Source organism: Cyprinus carpio, chromosome A8 (assembly GCF_018340385.1).
Source record: "Cyprinus carpio isolate SPL01 chromosome A8, ASM1834038v1, whole genome shotgun sequence".
Taxonomy (NCBI): Eukaryota; Metazoa; Chordata; class Actinopteri; order Cypriniformes; family Cyprinidae; genus Cyprinus; species Cyprinus carpio.
In genome coordinates this window covers 3,283,410-3,304,891 of record NC_056579.1, presented here as the reverse complement: position 1 = coordinate 3,304,891, position 21,482 = coordinate 3,283,410, and the positions used below count along the sequence as shown (strand labels likewise).

General features: G+C 33.1%; 3 protein-coding genes across 3 annotated transcripts in view; 2 read left to right on the top strand and 1 right to left on the bottom strand.

Moving 5' to 3' along the window:
• Positions 1 to 8,640, top strand: part of si:ch211-166a6.5 (clustered mitochondria protein homolog) — a 17,617-nt gene extending 8,977 nt beyond the window's left edge. The window contains 17 exon segments of the mRNA XM_042763011.1: positions 1 to 506; positions 509 to 557; positions 1,586 to 1,659; positions 1,747 to 1,813; positions 3,237 to 3,465; positions 3,548 to 3,610; positions 3,704 to 3,939; positions 4,027 to 4,111; positions 4,969 to 5,122; positions 5,197 to 5,336; positions 5,562 to 5,642; positions 5,725 to 5,850; positions 5,941 to 6,050; positions 7,142 to 7,235; positions 7,315 to 7,440; positions 7,528 to 7,601; positions 8,277 to 8,640. The exon segment at positions 1 to 506 is cut by the window's left edge and continues 131 nt beyond it. Of these exon segments, the coding sequence (XP_042618945.1) occupies positions 1 to 506; positions 509 to 557; positions 1,586 to 1,659; positions 1,747 to 1,813; positions 3,237 to 3,465; positions 3,548 to 3,610; positions 3,704 to 3,939; positions 4,027 to 4,111; positions 4,969 to 5,122; positions 5,197 to 5,336; positions 5,562 to 5,642; positions 5,725 to 5,850; positions 5,941 to 6,050; positions 7,142 to 7,235; positions 7,315 to 7,440; positions 7,528 to 7,601; positions 8,277 to 8,640 (2,578 nt within the window).
• An 857-nt stretch (positions 8,641 to 9,497) lies between these two features.
• On the bottom strand, positions 9,498 to 10,338 carry srrd (SRR1 domain containing). The gene is given in 3 exon segments (XM_042763048.1): positions 9,498 to 9,695; positions 9,963 to 10,008; positions 10,217 to 10,338. Coding segments are annotated over 3 exon segments (363 nt in total). The 3' UTR covers positions 9,498 to 9,500.
• Positions 10,339 to 10,711: 373 nt separating this feature from the next.
• rad9b (RAD9 checkpoint clamp component B) lies at positions 10,712 to 19,957 on the top strand. The gene is given in 10 exon segments (XM_042763010.1): positions 10,712 to 10,715; positions 10,852 to 10,908; positions 11,127 to 11,226; positions 11,821 to 11,927; positions 12,775 to 12,881; positions 14,373 to 14,437; positions 14,521 to 14,622; positions 17,410 to 17,659; positions 18,762 to 18,899; positions 19,218 to 19,957. Coding segments are annotated over 9 exon segments (909 nt in total). The 3' UTR covers positions 18,879 to 18,899; positions 19,218 to 19,957.
• Positions 19,958 to 21,482: the final 1,525 nt, after the last annotated feature.

Genomic DNA, 21,482 nt, shown 5'->3' with positions numbered 1-21,482 from the left:
AAACAGAGACCAAGTGCTGGGAGGAGAACGGAGTTACAGAGCCGCTCAACGCCTCGAGCTGCGATGTGTTCAGGCTTACAGCGACCTGGACGGAGACCTCCAAAACCTGCACACCATCCCCACCGCGCTGGCCGACTACCGCGGCATTCGGCTGTCCGCGCAGGGCCTGGCCCCGGGTATTCAGGCCCCAGAGCAGGCGGAGGTTCCCAATGGCCTTTTATACGGCTACAGTGCAGGGCCGTTGGAAAATCCATCAAGACGGAAACTCCTAGAGCTGCTGGCTCAGTCCGCAAAGGCCCTTTCTCTGCAAAGACATGCGGTTCTGGGGCTGACCGGGCATCAGCTGCCCCTCTTCACCTCTGTAGATGCCCAGGGGATTCTGGGGGCCGATGGTCGGTATTACCTGCTGGATGTGTATCGCACTATGCCAGCTGATGCCAACTTCCATGTAGAAGATGGAGAAGAAGGAGCAGAAACGGAAGGGAGTTTTCCCAGACCGTACCCTCACGTTTGTGCCGATTACGGCCGGAGCTAGTGAAGGCATTCATTCAACACAAGTGAGTATTGACAGGTTTCCCAAGTGCTTTCATTGGTTAATCACAAAGATAGCCACGCCCCCAAATCCACAGCATTGGTTGAGCCGGTGTTGGTTTGTAAGAATGCTACAACAAAGTATTTATTGTCTTTCTAGCAGTGTTATTATTGTTAAATAAAACATTTTTTTTTGTCGTTGATTGAAATTAAACTGAAATTAAATATAATTTTTTTTTAACATTTCTAATTTTCGTTTAGTTTAATTTGAAGCGCTAAAATTACTGGAAATAAATGAAAACTAAAAGTGAACTAAAACTGAAATAAAAAAGAGACTAAACCTGAATTATAATATTTAAAATAGACAAAAACTAATAAAAATAACCAAATTACTAATAGATTTAGTAAAGTTTAAATGAAAACAAAGTATAAAAATTAATCGCAATTAATCGCATCCAAAATAAAAAATTTAGTTTACATAATATATGTGTGTATACTGTGTATATTTATTATGTATATTTAAATACAAACACATGCATGTATATATTTAAGAAAAATATGTTGTTTATATATTAAATATAAGAATATAAATATATAAATGTATATACATGTAAATATTTTCTAAATATATACTGTATGTGTGTGTATTTATGTATACATAATAAATGTACACAGAACAGACACATATATTATGTAAACAAAAACTTTTATTTTGGATGCGATTAATCGCGATTAATCATTTGACAGCACTAATAAAAATAAAGGCTAATTCAAAATATTAATAAAAACTATAATAGTATATAAATGATACTAAAATAACACTGCTTTCTACTTTGACAGTGAATCAGTTTTCATGTTGCTAAAAATCAATATTTAGGAAAATGATTTGTATATTAGTTGCAGCATGCATGTTATATATATATAAAAGTTTGCACATTAAACTGGGATACAAGAAAGTATTTGATTAACTTAGACACTTTACATTTAAATCTACAAACCAGAGATTTTACGTTTGTTTATCTGTACATGAACATGATGTGTCTTGATGTTTCAGACATGCTGAGTTCTCCGAGCGAGTGAAGGCTCACATGGAGGAGAACGGAGGGGTGGAAGAGTGTATGAAATCTGGTGAGAAGTGTTCATTTTCTGTCGTGGGATGCTGAGATGAATTTGTTTAACAGGAATAATATGATGTGTTTATTTGTGTGTTGTCAGCTGATTCTCGGAACATAGTTGCAGTCAGAAAAGCTTGCAAAGATGTCGGATCCGTCAGTGACATCAACTAACACAATAATATCAACCAAAACAAACTCCACACAAGCTCTGTTCAACTCATACTCACAAAACAGCAAAAAAACACCCAAAACACTTCAAGATCCATTAAAGCAAACTACATATGTGACCCTGGAGCACAAAACCAGTCTGAAGTCGCTGGGGTATATTTGTAGCAACAGCCAAAAATACATTGCATGGATCAAAATGATTGATTTTTCTTTTATGCCAAAAATCATTAGGATATTAAGTAAAGATCATGTTCCATGAAGATATTTTGTAAATTTCCTACCGTAAATATATCAAAACTTAATTTTAAATTAGTAATATGCATGGTTAAGAATTCATTTGGACAACTTTAAAGATGATTTTCTCAATATTTAGATTTTTTTGCACCCTCAGATTCCAGATTTTCAAATATTTTATCTCAGACAAATATTGTCCGATCCTAACAAACCATATATCAATGGAAAGATTATTTATTCAGCTTTCAGATGATATATAAATCTCAATTTCAAAAAAATTTACACTTAAAACTGGTTTTGTGGTCCAGGGTCACAAATAAGGTCTGTTCCAAAGCCTAGCAAGTTTCCTAGGTCTATACTGTCTTTTTAAGCAATATTTAGTGAAACTGAATCTAATAAGTGACTCATTTTGAAGCACATGGGAGACTTGACATGAACACGTATAAAACTGAGTTAAATATTCAGTTTTTAATGGGAATTGATTTTTTTTTACACCTATCTGTCATAATGCATACTGGGATTGACTTTTCTATGTATCATACAGTATATTGATTTAAGATGTTCCCTTAGCATTAGGCTAAAAACTCGACGTAATATTCCTGATTGATACATCACAAGTATCTAATACCATCTAATACCATCACATCCATCATTGCGTTTAGCTTCTTTACAGCTAAACATGAGAGTTTCCATAATTAGAGATTTTGCTCGAGACCTTAAATATTGTTTTGGGTGTCTTCGGGTAGGTGTGGAGTTTCCCAGCTCAGACAGTGACGCCTTGGAGCTACAGAAGAGATTACTGAAGGAACCACACTCCCTTATCACAAACGACCAAATACCACAAAAACACATTAAATTTTGTGTTTTTATCCACTACTGCTCAAAAGCTTGGGCTACCGGAGTACGATTTTTTATGAACTTGGGAGGATGCATTAAATTGATCAAAAGTGACGACATATCTATTCATCAAAAAAATCCTAAAAAGTGAATTACAGTTTCCATAAAAATATGAATCACCACATCTGTTTTCAACATTGATAATAAAAATAATAAATTTTTCTTAAGCAGCAAATCAGCATATTAGAATGATTTCTGAAGATCATGTGACACTGAAGACTGGAGTAATGATGCTGAAAATACAGCTGCGCATCACAGAAATAAATTACATTTTAAAACATATCAAAATAGAAAAGAGTTATTTGGAATAGTAATAATGTTATTAGTGTTTTTACTGTATTTTGATCAAACAAATGTGTACTTTCAGATGAACGACTGCATTCATGGCGCTGACATACCGATGGATGGTGCTTCTTTACGACAAGCCCTCCATCAGAAAGGCATAAACCTGCGTTATCTAGGTCACCTGATCTCTTCCATCAACCAATCAGATCGCAAACATCAACTGAGACACATCACGGTGAGAACGTGATTTTAAAATCCATTAAATCGGGGGAGATTTAAGGTTTAAGAAGCATTCTAATCATATCTCACTGTTTCAGAGGTTGGCGTTTGCCGAGATCGTAGTGCGCTGTGCACAGCGGTTCTTCAGTGGCTACATTCAGGTATTTCTTTTCACTTAGTTAGTCTGTTAAGATGTTATTTTTAAAGGAATTGTTCTTTCAAAACAATTAAATTGTATCATTTGTGTCGCTCAGGGAGTGGAAACATCTAACCTGTCTGCAGCAGCAAGTCACTTCCTCTGCTGCTTATTGGTTCCCCACTTCAGTTCTGCATCAAATGGGGAGGAGTCTAAGAAGCGCTCCAGGAGGCGTGGCCGTGGAGGGGGCGGGGCTTCCGACAGCACGGCATGGACCGCACTCAACGGGAATGAACTGTGGAGTCTGATCTGTCAAGATGCTCAAGAAACATACAGAATTAAAGAAGGACTAGGGTGAGCCAAGATCATCCATTTCAAATACATTAACCCTTACGTGTGTCCAGTACACCCTGCGGCTTCATAAAGGAATATTTTTTACAGGTCAAACGTGGACCATCTAGTAGAGCAGTACGGACTCCAGAAGATATCCTTGTTGAGAGAGATGTGCTTGAAGACTGGCATTCAGGTATTGTGTTGAACCAAACAATGGCTAAACGTTAAAGAACATACTAGAATATTACTATTTCTGCAATCTGGTTTGTCTTGAGGGCATGCATAGGTTTAATTTTAAACTAATTAATAATAATAATAATAATAATAACTAATTAGATACACAAAGCAAGACATGTAATTTGTAGCTCTTAACCATTTATACAAATAAAAAAATATCACAAAAAAAAAACAACATATCAACAAAGAACAAATGTACAGACTTATTTTAGTACATCTAACTAGGAATGAAAAGCACCAGTTATACAAATAAATAAATACGATGAAATAAGTAATAATAATAATTGAAATAAAATATTACATCTCAGCTAAATATATCATCATTTCACAAAATACATTGAAAAAGCATGTTTGATAAGGAATCAGTAAGATTTTTTTAAAAGAAATTAATACTTTTATTCAACAAAGATTATTTAAATTGATCAAAAGTGACAGTTTAGACATTTATAATGTTACAAATGATTTCTATTTCAAATAAATTGTTATTATTTCAAACTGAAAATAATCCGAAATGTTTCTTGAGCAGCAAATCAGCATAGAATGATTTCTTGAGACCGAAGTAATGAGACTGAAAATTCAGTTTTGATCACAGGAATAAATTACATTTTAAAATGTATTCAAATGGGTCAGAGTTATTTTAAATAGCAATAATATTTTGCAATATATACTGTATCTTTGATCAAATAAATTCAGCTTTGGTGAGCAAGAAGGGTCAGACTTTCCTTGATAGCATTTGTGAGGATCTTTGTTGGTATCTTGTAGGGTGTTTGTGCTGTCATAGTCATAGAGAAACTCTTTCTGTTTTTCCCACAGCTCCGTCTCAGAGAATACATTCTTGACAACCGTAACAAAGCGGCCATCTCTCCTGACGACGTGCTCAACATCCTGCCTGTCGTCAAGCACATAACCATGACAACCACCGACGCCACCCGGATGTTCAAAGCGGCTCAGAACAGTCTTCAGAAAGGTATTCACGACCCAGTGTGCAGTAACCGAGTCATGTGTGAACAGACCCTGACGCCTGACCTGTTCTCTCTGTAGGGTTACTGGAGCAGGCGTACGAGCAGCTGAAAGAAGCAACGTACCTCTTCGGTCGTGTGTGTGATGACCTTCACCCCGAAGCCTGCCGTTGTCTCAGTCTGCTGGCCAGAGTGGCCTATGTACAGGGCCATCCTGCTGAGGTGTGTTTGTGTGTGCTGTCTAGCGTGTGGCTTAAGAGAAAGCTTTTTGTGTAATAGGTCGTCAGCATTTTTAATGCCATTAAAAAGATCAAAATGACTTTGAGCAAATGTTCTGTGACTGTTACTGGGAGAAAATTTGTTCAACATTCCAGAATGTTAGTTAAAGTTCTAAGACTGTTCACTGTTAGTTTGTTACGCGCTCAGTGTCTCTCTCGTGTGCTGTAGGCTCGTAGCGTGCAGCTGAGGGTCGTGGTCATCAGCGAAAGGGTTCTGGGTTTCGATCACCCCAACACCATTCAGCAATACGTGAGTCACGCTCTCACAAAACCAAACAGACCTACTTTTTTTTTTTCAAATGCACAGAGATGATCATTATCTTTTGTTCCAGGTGTTGCTGGCAGTGTATCTGTTAGCTGGAGGCGAAACCGCTCTGGCTCAGCGCTGCCTGTATCGTGCCAAAGTTCTTCTGCTGGCGGTTCATGGATCAGATCATCCTTACACTGCAGTCATTGATGTAAACATCATCAAACATGATCAAGTTATCACTGAACCCAAAAAGAAATATCGGTTTGAATGATAATGTTTTTCTCTTTTTCTCCCTCAGGCTTCTCTGGGATTGGTTCTTCAGGGAGAGCAGTCGTTACAGTATCTACAGAGCGCACTGAAACTCAACAGCTCCTTCAGAGGAGACACAGACCTGACGACAGCTCTGATGTAAGACCTGATGCTTTAATCATAAAAGAAAACAGAGGGAGCTGTATAGTAATCATACAATAACCTGCTCAGATGCCATAAGCACTAAGGCTCTGTTCCAAACCCTAGTAAGCTGCTTATATAAACGACTTCCAATCGTCAACATCCACTTCCAAAATGATACAACCTTCTAAGATAGCATATTTTGGTCAAAATAAAATGCAGGATCACATATAAAAATAAAACATAAAACAATAAAAAAATTAAAATCAAAAAGCACCATAAAATAAACATCCAAAATGGTGAATCAGTAAAAAAAATTGTAAAATTAGAATTAGAAATGGCCTTTTTTAATGCAATATTTGTACATTGCATAGTCTTTTTTTGTGTGTATTGTGAATTTTTTTTTTATGACATAATAATATTACCCCAAACAATTGCACACAATTAAAACGTAAAATAAAATACTTAATAATACTACTACTAATAATAGAAAATTAATATATATATATATATATATATATATATATATATATATATATATTAATATATATATATATATATTTCTAATTTTATTTACAAATAACATTACATAAATAAATTACAATAATTAAAATGCACCAAAAGTTTCAGAATATTACCCCAATTAACGCATCTGTTCTAATTTTAGAGACTTTAGTTTCTTTTTTATTTTTTTGCTTAAATCCCAGTATTAGTATTAAAAATAAAATAAAAAATGTAATTAAACAATAAAATAAAAAAAAAACAAACAAAAAAAAAAAAAAAAATAAAAAAAGACAAATACATAAACAATATTAAATATAAAATAAAAATAAAAAAAAAAAAAAAAAAAAATACAACAAACAATTAAACAATAATAAATAAAAAAAAAAAATACAAATACATAATTAAAAAAATCAAGCTCATTTAAACGCATAATTAATAAGTTTAGTCACTTATAAGGTTCAGTTTTGGTTACTTTAAAGGTGACTGGGTAATTAGACACCGAGGCAGCTCATTAGGGTTTGGATCAGAGCCAAAGTAATCAAACTCATTTAAACGCATAATTATGCTACCTGTGTTGCTAGAGGTCATTTTTGATTGTTTGGCAGGCACCATCTGCTGGCTCAGAGACTGTGTGTGGCTGGAGACTACAGAGGAGGCATGAATCACGAAAAGGAAGCTCACAGCATCTTCCAGAGCAAGGTCAGATTTCGTATTCGTCTGTTGAATTTTTGCCTTGAATAAATGATCATGTTCTGAGCGTGTTTATGTGGTGCAACAGTACGGAGAAGATCATCCTCAAACCAAATGCAGCTCTGACTTCCTGAGGAACATTACCCAGCAGGCCGTGCGTGTAGAACGGTCAATTCGTCAGGGAGGCGCGGAGCTTTGTGATACACCGCCTGAGGTAAGCACAGCGTTGAAAACTGCTGTCTAATAGAGACAACATGTGAAGACTTGCAGGTTTTTGTTGAACACGAGCTCTGTGTTTCAGGGTTTGGTTCCCTCTCAGGACACCACGCTGGAGCAGCTCGCTCTGGTCAATGGCATACTGAAGACTTCATACAGGTAAGAAACACCCAAAAAAAAACACAAATTGAAATTCAGAAACATGTCAACACAGAACATTAAAGAATCCCAGGAATTTCAGGAAAATGAATGTATCGTCTACTTTACATACAAACAATATATACTAAGTATAAAACAATACATTACATAAAAAAATAGAAATAATATATAAAAAACATTTTACCTGTAGTATTTATAAAGTATTGTTATGTTTGAAAATATTTATTTTTTTATTTTTTATTATTAGATTCTAATAAATGCAGTGTTATTTAAATAAGCATAAATTAAACATAAAGAAAAAAAAAAAAAACCATTAAAAAAAAAACATTGTATTTAAATAACAAATACTACCATGATATGTTTAACATTTGTTTCTGCATTACGGTAGAATGGAAAATGTTTTCATAAAAAAACATTTAAATAAAAATAAAACCTTTTATTTTAAAAATGACATTATAAAATTATTAATAAAAATAAATACAAAAAAAAAAACAAAGCAAAAAATAAAAAAAATAAAAATAAAAAGAACACTATAAATTCAAAAAAACACTTCTGGGGAGGCGTCAATTTTGTGAATGATTTGCATTCAGTTTCTGCAGAATTTTAGGTTCTGATTCTGTGTGCATTTTTAATTTATGAAAACAGCTAAATAAATCACTGTTATTTTTGCTTAAGCACAAGAATGATGGAGTTCAAAGAGAAGCTGAAGGAGAGGAAAGCAGCAGAAGAGGCGGAAAAGGCCAAACTGGAGAGCTCTGAATCGACCAATGAGAACAACGCTTCAGAGCTGCAGACCAGTAATGGAGAGGTTACTGAGACCACAGCCAATGGGGAACAGACGCAAGAGGACACAGACGCAAATGCAGAAAGTCAGTCATCGGAAACCAACTCTTCTGAGAAACCAGACCACTCAAAAATGAACGGCCAGATCGAGTCCCATCTGCATAACGGAAGCTGTGCCACGAAAAACCAAAGTGAGGAGGAGGAGCAACAATCAAACACCACTAACGGTGTCTCCACTGAGAGCCAATCAAAATAGAACTATAAAGAGTGTGTTGTGAAGGAAGATTCTGAGAAACAGGCTGAGACGGAGTGAGATGTGATGAGATAGATCCAGTGTTTGACACGTGACTGAGGTTGAGAGAGTGAGTGAGATACGATCCAGTGGGACACGTGAGTGTGTTTGACTAAATAAAGATAAAATACTAAGACAGAACACCAGAAAACAAAGTTATGCAAAAATTAAAAATCTCTTGAAGACAAAGTTTTGAAGTCATTAAAATGTTTGACTAAATAGTGTTATTTCTGAGTGAACCTTGGTTATGCAACTGTCAGAATTTTGTATTTTCTTTTGTACTTTTTTTGTTGTTGTTGGCAGAATTCCATTTATAACATTAACATTTTGAGATATGAACAGCCTTTTTTCACACAATTCTGTCTAATTTCGTTTTATTTTCTTTTGTTTTCATTTACAGTCTTAAAAATAAAAAAAAAAAAAAAACTAATTAATTTTTTTTTGCTTTCCTCAACAGAATTAAAAATAAAAATGTAATTGCGACTTTTTAATCTCACAATTCTGGCTTTTTTTTTCTCTTGCAATTGCTAGTTTATAATTAAAATGAATTAACACCTCATAATTCTGCATTTAAATCTTGCAGTTACCTTTTTTTTTTTTTTTTAATCCTGTCTCACAAACTTTCCACCATAACAAAAAAATACACAAACAAAAAAACACAAAAAATTAAAGCATAAACAAAACCAGACTCCTATTTAAAAAAAAAAAATGTATTTTTATTATAAAAATAAAAAAAAAAAAAATAATAAAAAAAAAAAAAACTGAAATGAATGAGTAAAATATGACAAAAAAAATAATGTTGCATTTTTAAAGCAGTGACATTTTTAGCTCCTTTTCTCTCTCTGGATGATCTCCAGATCTTGGCAGTGTTGGTACAGTGGCTCTGAAGGCTCAATCCACATGCATTCTGGGAGTTTATTCAGATTTTCCAGTGAGAACTGAATGAGTGCTGTGTCATTGAACATGTCCAGGAATCGCGGTGAGCAGGGCAAAGACGTCTCGTCACACACACTTATCACCTAAAACAGAAATTAACAAAATCACACCAAAACTAATAGATCAAAAATTTAAACATTAAAAGTCCTGAAGCTTGAAATGCTACACCTATGTGGTCAACCTTTGTGACATTAATAAGATAATCAACAAGAAAATAAATGCCATTTTATCATACATGACAATGTGACTGCATAATTTGAGGATTTATACACATCAAGTATTTTTGGAAACTCTTTATAAACATGCATGCATTGTATAAAGGTATAATATAAGATTAAAGTCGAGGATACATTTGAAAGGAAGCTGTAGTCTCTATCAAACTCTGTCTAAAGCATCCTAAGAAAACAATTAAACAGACATCATGGACAAGACTCAAAATTGGTTAAATGTACACACAGTAGTAGTAAATACTATAGAAATAACGTTTATATAGTTTTCCATTATTTCAGTTTTATTTTTTCATTAACTAGCTGAAATAAAAGTGTAATTGTTTTTACATTTGTTTTTTTAATCAATAATGTGTTATATAACACCAGAAGCCCACCTCTCTTGAATGCCACGAAAACTGTTGCCAATTATAATCATTTTTGGCAACGTCTGAGGCGTCCAGTTTCTCCACAGCAGGTTGTTATACAGAGCCTTCCCACAATGCATCAGGTAAAACATATCTGTATGTTTAACTGACAAATCATTTCATAGAAATCCTACCAATGAAATGCAGGGACATTCTAAAACGCTTAACGTGAAAAAGGCTTAACGTGGCTTAATGTACTAAGACAGTGATATTAACAGACCAAAATCACTAAACATTATACTAATAAAGTATACTATCTGTAAAAAATCAGATGAGTCTTGAATATGATCTCAATGTGTTTAATAACACGTTAAGCCTTTTCCTCCCATAGAAAACCGTTATAAGAAAACACTTAACATGGCCTAATGTACTAAGACAATGATTTAAAAAAATCAAACTCACTAAACATTATACTAATAAAGGATACTATCTACAAAAAATCAGATGACCCTGAATATGAATGCAATGCGTTTAATAACACATTAAGCCTTATGATGCTTTTCTATGGGAGGAAAAGGCTTAATGTGTTATTAAACGCATTGCATTTATATTCAGGGTCATATGATTTTTTTGTAGATAATATACTTTATGTGTATGATGTTTAGTAATATCCATCAACATCCCAAACAGCAGGGTGATCCTTCAGTTTCACTGCAGACACGGTTAGTTCGTTTGCATGTGAAGAACATACTGAAACTGGTAATGCATTGACAGAGGGAGGAACAGATTGGTGTTGGCGGATGTAATCACAGGGTGACAGCACACATCACTGGACTCTCTTCTGTGACGATGAGATGCTACAAATCATTTCCATATTGCATAATTCATCACAACTTATCACATTAGTTCTAATCAAGATGCTGGCACTTACATGCTTTAGGAATAACAAAGACCTATAATTTGGGGTATCAGGAATGTGAAGCATTGCAGGCCGTGTTCCCAGCTCACCTCTGTCCAAATGTCCTGATGGCCCAGTCCAAGTGAGTGCACATATAATTCAGCCTTTCTTTTTCTGAAACTCTTAGTGGATTTATTTCAATTGTGATTTACATAATAAATAGTTATCGGCTGTGTCTCAAAACCTAGTGAGCTGCCCTATTAGACAGCATTTTTGGCCATCCAAGCCTTTTTCATGCACATGCTGTTTATAGGTGGGCAGCTCATTAGGTTTTAAGACACAATCTTTTAGTGTCTAAACTTATTGGTAACCCTTTACAGTAAGGTTTCATTAGTTAATTACATTGCCTAAGATTAGAAGTATTTTTAAATTAATAACTAATGTTATTAGTTGAAAAATACTTCTAATCTCAGGGAATGTTAATTTCAAAACATATTAATGCTTTATTAAAATCAAATGTTGTATCTGTTAATATTATATAAAAGACCTGAGCTAACATGAACTAACAATGAACAGTTGTTTTTTATGGACTAATAGTAACAACAATTAATAAATACTGTAACATATTTATTTTTCATTGTTAGTTAATGCATTAACTAATGTTAATTAATGAGACCTTTCATTTTTAGTAGAGTAGTCCAATTTATAAGCTAACTTTAAGCCATTTTTTTTTCAGACTTTTAGGTGACATCGTGGTGCATTTTCCGGTTTCTCAAGAAGAGGTCACTCTTTCCATTTCCTCGTTTAAAGTAACCTCGAAGACCTTTTGAGAGAAAGAAAATAGTAAGGAAGTGTTTATAATAATTCACTAGCATGTAATACTCTAACGAGTATGTGAACATGTTTTCTCTAGACATCAAATATTTCATGCACTTATATAATTTTAATAGCAACCTTCCATCTCCAGTGTCATGGATGAATTTTGTGATTTTTAATATTTCTTTCTTTAAAAACTCTTTCTTCATTCATTTGAATATTATTGAAATATATTTAACTATATATATATGTATATGTGTGTGTGTGTATATATATATATTTAACTATATATATATATATATATATGTATATGTGTGTGTGTATATATATATATATATATATATATATATATTAATATTTTTTATATTTACATTAAAATTATAATTAAATTAAAATTACAATATTATAATTTTTTTTAATTATCTAATTTAAAATCACTAAAAAAAATTTAAAAAAAAACCATAATTTAAAATCACTAAAATAAATGTACAGTATGATGAAGTCACTGAACAGTGGCATATTATTATTTTTCTCATTAAATAATGCCTATTGCTTAACTTATTATTTTTAAAATAGTAGTTATAATAATATGTTTATTTTTTATAGCACTTTTTCTGAGCTCAAAGTGCAACAATAAAAATAAATACATCAAAAACAGGACAAATACAGTAAACAATACTGTATACACATCAAACACCATAGACGATCATGGAGTCAAATGAATATGTGTATATGTATATATAGCTGAGCATAAAATTCATTGACAAAATATTCAGAACCTACATGTATTTAGACTAACTGTATACCAGAGGTCCTGTATACTGAACATTATGGCTCTGCATTAATGAATTAGACCTTGTTTGTTTGTTATCAGACTGCATCAAAGGCATGACCACCGAGCTGATGCTGCACCCAGATGAGTTTGACTATTTTCAGGTTGGAGAGGATTCAGCTGTGACCTTCTGCCTCAAAGAACTGAGGGTGAGCTTCCAGCACGGCATGTTTTAAATACACAGCATATATGCTTAAGTTGTTTGTGTCCCTGTGCAAGTATGCTTTATTTGATGTGTGTGCTGGCAAGTGCATGAGGATCTGCCATATTCATTTTTATTTCCGTCCTGGGATGTTCAGTAGTCGTACCCATCATAACCAAACAAACTATACAATATAAAAACTCACATCCATGCGAACAATTTTTTTTGCAGTGTTTTTTTTTTTTTTAATTCACACCCAGGTGTGGTATTTTATTTATTTGGTTGCATTCTGCATTAATCAGCAATATTGCATTCCTCAAAAAATGCAGTAGTTGAACAGTTGGATTATGCAAAATGTGCAAAAATACTAAATATTATCCAATCTGTAATGCATCCAAGATAAACTATAAACACAAGCCCATTTTGTATCCTCTTGCTCAACCTTTGACCACAAACTCCATTTAGATCTATTTCCATTGCATAACCCAACAGAAACTACCCACCCCACACACATACTTTCTCTCTCTGTCTGTCTGCGTAATAAATTCTTGGCAGGCCACAGTGTATTTGTGTCAGTCATTGATGCAGTGGGACAGATGCTTGGATTCGAACCAAACAGCCTGTCACAATGAGTAACAGCACTGGACAGCACACTGTGGTCTGGTCACACATGACTGACCTTCTCCTCATGCAGTCTGAAACGGGGTAAAATACATCTGTACGGATCAGAGTGTCCCTTGCGTATAAAACACAGTATAAATCTGTTTTGACAGGTCTTAATTCTTCATTATTTTGCAAGGCTATCTTCATAATCTTTTAAATCCAGCCGCTTTGCTCATTAACTTGATGATATAAAATAAAGAAATTATATATATATATATATATATATATATATATATATATATATATATATATATATATATATATATATGCATGCATTTTAATATTTTATAATATATTAATGTATATAATAGTTGAATTTATTATAAATTATTTATAAATATGTGACCCTGGACCACAAAACCAGTCTTAAGTATCAATTTTTTTAAATTAAGATTTATACATCATATATAAATAAATAATATGAATAAATAATCTCTCCATTGATATGTGGTTTGTTAGGAGGACAATATTTGACCGAGATACAACTATTTGAAAATCTGGAATCTGAGGGTGCAAAAAAATAAAATACTGAGAAAATCAACTTTGAAGTTATCCAAGTTTTGATATATTTACAGTAGGAAATTTTCAAAATATCTTCATGGAACATGATCTTTACTTAATATCCTAATGATTTTTGGCATAAAAGAAAAATCGATAATTTTGACCCATACAGTGTTTTTTTTGGCTATTGCTACAAATATATCCCAGCGACTGCTTTGTGCTCCAGGGTCACATATATTTGTCATTTGATTAATCTTGAATCAGTGTTGATTGTAATCAATCATTGTTAATAATAAACCATACATTTATTGTTTGTTTGTTAAATTGTTTTAAGGGGTTGCTGTCCTTTGCTGAGTCTTATGGTCTACCAGTGTTTAGTCAGTTTGGTGTAGCTGGACAGTAAGTCTTTACTTTCTTCGATATATATATATATTCAGTATAAAGTCATACAATAAGCACACTATACATGTCAGTTGATTCAGGCCTGTATCCTTCACTGTAAAAGACATGATGCTGGAGGCCCATGTTGTGTTGTCCACTTTAACGGATCTGATCCTCGAGAGCCCCTCTCAACCTGCACCTGGGTATTTCATTTTATCCGTCACATAAATTAACATAAATATACTGTATGTGAAAAATTAACTTTGTATTTTCATGATAGACAGACATTCTTAAAGGAACAGTTGACCCATGAACATTTTGATAGTTTTGTGTGATAGCTGTTGTGTTCCACAGAGGAAAGAAAGGTTAATGAGATTTATTTCCATTTTTCTTGGGTGAAATATTCTTAAAAAGTGGAAGCTAATCCCTTTTATTTTGCCCAAATACATAAAATATTCCACCCAGTAACATTTTTTCATATAGTCTCTTTCCTATAATGTCAAATTATAGTTGCAATGCAAAAGCAAAACCACGGTGACATAAAGCCACTTTCATAGGCACCAAGAGGGTGTTGAGTTCAGTGACGGCTTCAGTGCTCTAGTCTTACCTATATAGGGTAACACAGAACTGTGACATGCTAACCTGTCTCTAATTATCAATTTAGCTCATCCAGTCCAGGCAGTGATGTCACTGAAGTTGGCCCACCTCCTCTTGCTGTTTGCCCTTGTATCAGTGTTTCTGTGTGTTATTCTACAGCAGAAACAAACATTTGGGTCACTTGTTGCGTGCAACTTACGTCACTGCTGACTGTTTAAACAGCCTACCTTCAAAAATTCATGCTAACACAAGATAAAATAAATAAAAACTCTTGATTTTTTTTTAATCTCTGATTTTAAAAGGGCAAAGGGTTTATTTGCATAGATGTCAGCAAAGCAGTTTAGTTTAAAGATAAAGTCTGTCATCCAAAAACAAGGCCATTTATGTTGATTCTTTGGCTGAAAATTGTTTTTAATTATTATAATAATTTTGTATAATTTATTATATAATATTTCATATGTTCAAGCAAGCAGTGCTTTTAACCCTATATAGTATATTTATTAATTTATCATTATATTATATTATATATATATATATAATATATATATATATATTATATTATATATATATATATATATATTTATATATATATTATTATTTTATATTTAAATGTATATATTAAATTATAAATACATATAAAAGTTTTATATTTATATTTTATTTTAGATTGTTTGAATCTATAATCTCATAATAAAAATAAAAAATAAAAAAAAAAAAATTAAAATATAAATATAAAAACAATATATATATATTTAAACTATAATCTAAATTGTTTGAATCTATAATCTCATTTTACATCTAAATATAGTTAAAAATGAAAATATACAAATGTTATGTAACAAATTTATTAAAAAATAATACAATTATATATATAATTAAATATAATTTTAAAAAGTTGCAATAAAAAAAAAATATATCATAACAATGAAATATACAAAAAAATATCAACAATATCAAATAAAATAACAAAAAATAAAAAAAAACTATATTAAAAAAAACTAAAAACAAAAAAAGAGCCTCACTATGGATTAATATAAGAAAAGGAAACAAAAACTAAATAAAAAAAGAAAAGGAAACAAAAACTAGCTTAAAAAAAAGTTAAAAGACAAAAAAAAAAGCATAAATATTTGAATGGATGCAGACAGCAAAGAGACAGACACTCATACAAGTTTGAAAAACGACATGAGGTTGAGTAAATGATGACAGAATGTTCATTTTGAGTAAATGAGATCATTTTACTAAATCGAGCCCAGCAGTAGATAAACAGATCCTTGCTAAGTCGAAACAGTTGTTCTAGTTGCTTTGCCGTCACGTGCAGAGGAGCATTTGTCCCGTGGGACGCAGTTCTGGTACAGGGCCAAATCTGAACATAGTAATGCCCCGCCCCCCGGGGCGCAATTCACATATTCAGAGGCATGCATTCATCTTTTCTTCACACACCCTCCCCCACTGTTTCCATGTGATCCGTTGCGTCGTTCTGTTGCCTCTGCTGTCCCTCACACATGCCTGCACGCGTTTCGTTACCCATAGCACTCACATCACTCAGGCTTAAACTAAAACCATACACTCACACACACACAAAATTTAAAAAGAATAAAGACTTACAACATATCAAAAATAAACAGTATACAAATATTTTTTAAAGTTAGTAAAAATTAACAAACTTTAGTTGAAAAAACCCAAAACCCAAAAAAAAATCATTCCCAATTTTTTTTAAATGTTTTTATCATGTTGTATATTATATAATTTATTGAACTAATTATTTCCAATTTTTTTTAAATGTTTTTATCATGTTGTATATTATATAATTTATTAATTAATTATATAATAAAAAATATGAAAAAGAATTAGAATATTATATATATATAGTACTATATAATATAATAATTATTATCCTTGGAAAATTCTTTTGACATAAAAATAGATTGCTGAAACCTAAACAAAACAATACACAATCACAATACACCATTTTCCATTATTTAAATTAATTTAAAAAAAATAATGAAAAAGTATGCCTTAAATTTAACTTACATAAAACCCCATTTTTTACTCCACCCAACAACACCCACCAATTCCTATTCCTTATTTCCTATCCCTTACTTTCTTTATCTTGCTTTATTCACCAAGAAATTTTCACTAAGAAATGTTCAATATTATACCAGGCCAATCATGTTTGTTAAAATTCTACATTTCAATAAAATCCTTGCATAATAATAATTTAAAAATAAATAAATTAATTAACCTCATGCTCCAGAACTGGAGGGGGCAGCAGAGAATATAATGCTGCTTGTTTAGAAAAACCAAAAAGAACCCAAAACAATGAACTCATTGGGCATGTTTAAATTATTAAATTGTAGCTTCAACAACAACAAATAGAGGTCTGTATTTTTTAGGGATGACTGTCCTGTCAACATCCCAAAGACCTCCACAGCAGAAGTCTCCACATGTGAAGGCCCTATGGAGACAGAGGTGTGCATCGCTGATGGGGAACAGGTGGCTTCCAGTCAGGGCAGTGATGTTTTTAATCCAACTCCTCATATGAGGAAGATGATTCAGCTTCAAACACCTGGAGAGATGCTGCCAAGACTCAGACTGGCACCTGAATCGGCCTTGACTACACCAGTAACACCAGCCACTTTTAAGGTTTGTGTCTTCCATCAGACAAACCATAAACTGCTTATCAGGTCAATAGGCCAAATTCTAATGCAGAAGTAAAATTATAGCAAAATCTTCAAAACTGTGAAGTTACACAAATGAAAGTATAAAAATAAGTAGTGACCAAAAAAAAAAAAAAAAATCCTTTATTAGCTACTCCAACTCATCCGACCTTTAACCCTGTAAAGCCTGACATATGAAATAATAAATCTGAAAAATGTATATATTTTGAATCAATCAGTTTATTGAACCTTTAGACCTAATATAAAATTTTTTTGGATATGTGGTTTTTGTTGAGTGTCACATGTGATTCATTAAGCTTTTATGGCTCGTATGGTATGATATAGGAGGATATGGAGCTCATACTCGATTGAAGTGATGATAGCTTGTAATATAAATCAGTGAGATCTTCATAAAAGTAAAACAGACTACTTTCATAAAGTGATATAAATATCAGTTGTCACTTTATCTCCCGATAATATGTCTTATGTCTTAAGATGATATTTAAATGCTTAGATTGATGATCAAAGCTCAAAACATATAATGCAATGCAATACAATGATGATGAACAAATAAACGTTCCTCAAAAGCCTGATGATCATGTTTGAAACTCACATTTTAACATGATTATTTAAAAAAAAATGATGTATGGATTATCACGTAAAGCTTAAATGTTTCAATCCAGTAAGTGTTCATCTTGAAATATTACTAACAGTATAAAAGTCATTCTTATGTTTGCTATCAGTCTATCAATCAGACATGTGTTTTTCTGCAAACTTTAAATCATGTTTAACATTTAGAGGCCTTAGAATTAAAAAAATTTTTTTGGGGGGGCTAAATAGTAATTCTGTAAAGAATTGGATGTTTTATGTCTTATTTGTCCACAAAACTAATTTCAAGTATTTAAGCAGAAGCATTTACTTCAAACAGTTTTTAAGATAATGAGATACATTCAGTCAAGTGTGTCCAAACCCAAAGTCTTTCTGGGGTGAGTTATTCCTAAAGACATTTTTTTTTTTACACTTTTGTATGCAGTTTGGTCAAAGATTTCTCAGATGTTTGTATTTACAACTTGAGGGTCTCATTGCAGATCCGCTCACTGCTCTTTGGGGCAGTATACAGCGATGGAGGGAACGGGAAGACTGCGGATTTGCCCAGTCTGGTCTGTGTCAGTGACTCAGAGGAGGACGGAAGAACAGAGGAGTGACTCGGATAACAACGTAAGCAGGTAACACCCACTGCAAGAATGCATGGACTTTACTGCATAAGGCCTACAGCATGTTCTCTGCAGTTAAATGTTTTATTTTACAAAACATTTGGGTTGTTTTAAGGTTAATATCTATTACATTTGACATGTTCCTTAAATATTGCTGTCAAGGCTATTATTTTATTACTGTAAAAAAGCTGTAAGCTAGCTTTTTGCTTCTGTTTCTGTTCTTTGCAATGTAAAAAATTCTTTCATGTGTTAAAACTGTTCTTGGAGAGATGAAAACTCAAGGACAGTAGTAAAGTGGGGCAAGTGGGGCACAATCACTTTCTGTTGCAGAGCTGAGGAATGTTAACCTTAACACACAGTTCAGATGAGTTCGGTCACCATGGAGAAGATAAATCAAAACTTCAAAACAAACATTCTTGAGGACTGAAGGACTCCGTGTTCTTTAAAATGCTGCCCGAGAAACGATCAGTTATGTAAGACTGCAGCAATTACTGCTATTGTACACATACCTTGCCGCATTATCCAGAGAAAGCCTTATGTTTCGCATGACTGTTGAATTGAAAACATATGTCAGTTGGAAGCTTGACCATTCAGATTGTGTCAGAGTTGAGCTGGACAGCTGTGCAAAACAAATGAACTTAATTTCACTCCCCTTTTAGAGGCATTTTGTCATTTGAGCTCTTAATGTGATGGTTCAGTCAATCGCTGTTGTATTAGTTCATGCTCATGCTATCGGGGTCACATGATATACTGGTTTTGTTGACTGCTGACAAACAAATTTCTCCAGACACTTACCGGTGATTGTAATGTGCTCAGTATTTAAGGATCTCATGCCCTTTGTAACAATTTACACCTCAGTTGAGCATAAAATGTAAGAAAACCACAAACTGTTGCAAATGTATACAGGGATGATGCTTATAAAAATGCAAAGAAATGGAAGCCTTAAAGCTGAAGTGTGTCATTTTGTCACTTATTTCTCTTCAGGAGAACAATCTACCAATGGTTCATATATAGATGATTTAAACATTTCTGCTTTAAAGGAATTGTTAATCCAAAAATGATTTGCTTAAAATGTTAACAAAATCACAAAAACCAAAAAAAACATCAGTTTGTTTCTTCATCAGATTTGGAGAAATGTAGCATTGCATCACTTGCTCACCAATGGATGCTCTGCAGTGAATGGGTGCCGTCAGAATGAGAGTCCAAACAGCTGATAAAACATCACAATAATCCACACCCCTCCAGTCCATCAGTTAAAGTCTTTTTTAAGTTTAAGTTTATTTGTTAACAGGGGCAATGCACATTAATAAACATAACTGTAAATGTGGCAGAATTAGCCAAAAAGGCTATTTTTCCTCTGTAGACCCTTGACAGAATGTTAAAAGGTCACCCTAAAACAAAGACAGAGCCTCATTACACATATACACATCATATGAAAAAAAAAAAAAAAATAGTAGTAAAATACAGAAAAAATTACAGAAACATAAATGCACAGTAAAAAGCGCTACTAAAATACAAAATATAAGTAAATTATCTAGACAAAGTAAAAATATGAGGGACAGGAGAGAGAGTGAGAGACGCAAATAGCTGCATGTTTATAAGAAACAAATCCATCTTTAAGGCAATTTAACTTTAAACTGTCACTTCTTTGCCATTCATAATGCTTCCCCGAGTGAAGAAGTCCATTTCCAGTTGTCTTCTCACATTAAAATCCACAGACATACTTGTTTAGAACTGCACCATTTTTGCCTTGTAGACGGTGCTTGATCTGTGCAGATTTCTCTCTTGAATTAGACGAGACGACTTTTTCACTGGAAAAAGCAATATTATGGATAGAAGAGTTGCATTTTAGCAGGAAGTGACAGTTTGAAGTTAAAAACATCTTGATGGATTTTTTTCTTATTTCATGCAGCTTTTCGCTGCACAAGATGCTAACTGATGGACTGGAGTACTGTGGATTACTTGTGGATTATTATGATATTTTTATCAGCTGTTTGGACTCTCGTTCTGACGGCACCCATTCACTGCAGAGGATCCATTGCTGAGCAAGTGATGGAATGCTACATTTCTCCATATCTTTTCCATGAAGAAGCAAACTCATCTACATCTTGGATGGCCTGAAATCACTAAAGAACTAGAGCAGGAGAAAAGCAACGGCTGCTTTCTGTAGGTGGCCATGAAGATTCATCCGATGGTGCAATCCGGTTAATTAATCAGGATGCAAATGGATTGTGTGATTACAATAGCTAGGTATCTGAAACAAGCAAAGGTGTTTGTGTGGGTAGACATCACTCTCGTCTCCTGTAGTGTGACATGCTATACTTCATCTAGGACTATTATAATACATGCCTCTTTCATGAGTCATATTAATTGAGAGATTATTGAGAGATTACATGCAGCATTTGTTCTTTTAAAACAGCAGGACAAAAAAGCCCTCAGCTCTGTTACAATTACAAAAGTATTTGTAAAATTGAAGAGAAACCACAAGATTTGATAGGGACTATTAATTAATATTTTTAAGATAAAAAAAAATTCACAAACATCAAACAAAAAATTAAACAAAAAAAATCATAAACTATAAAAAACAGTTAAACA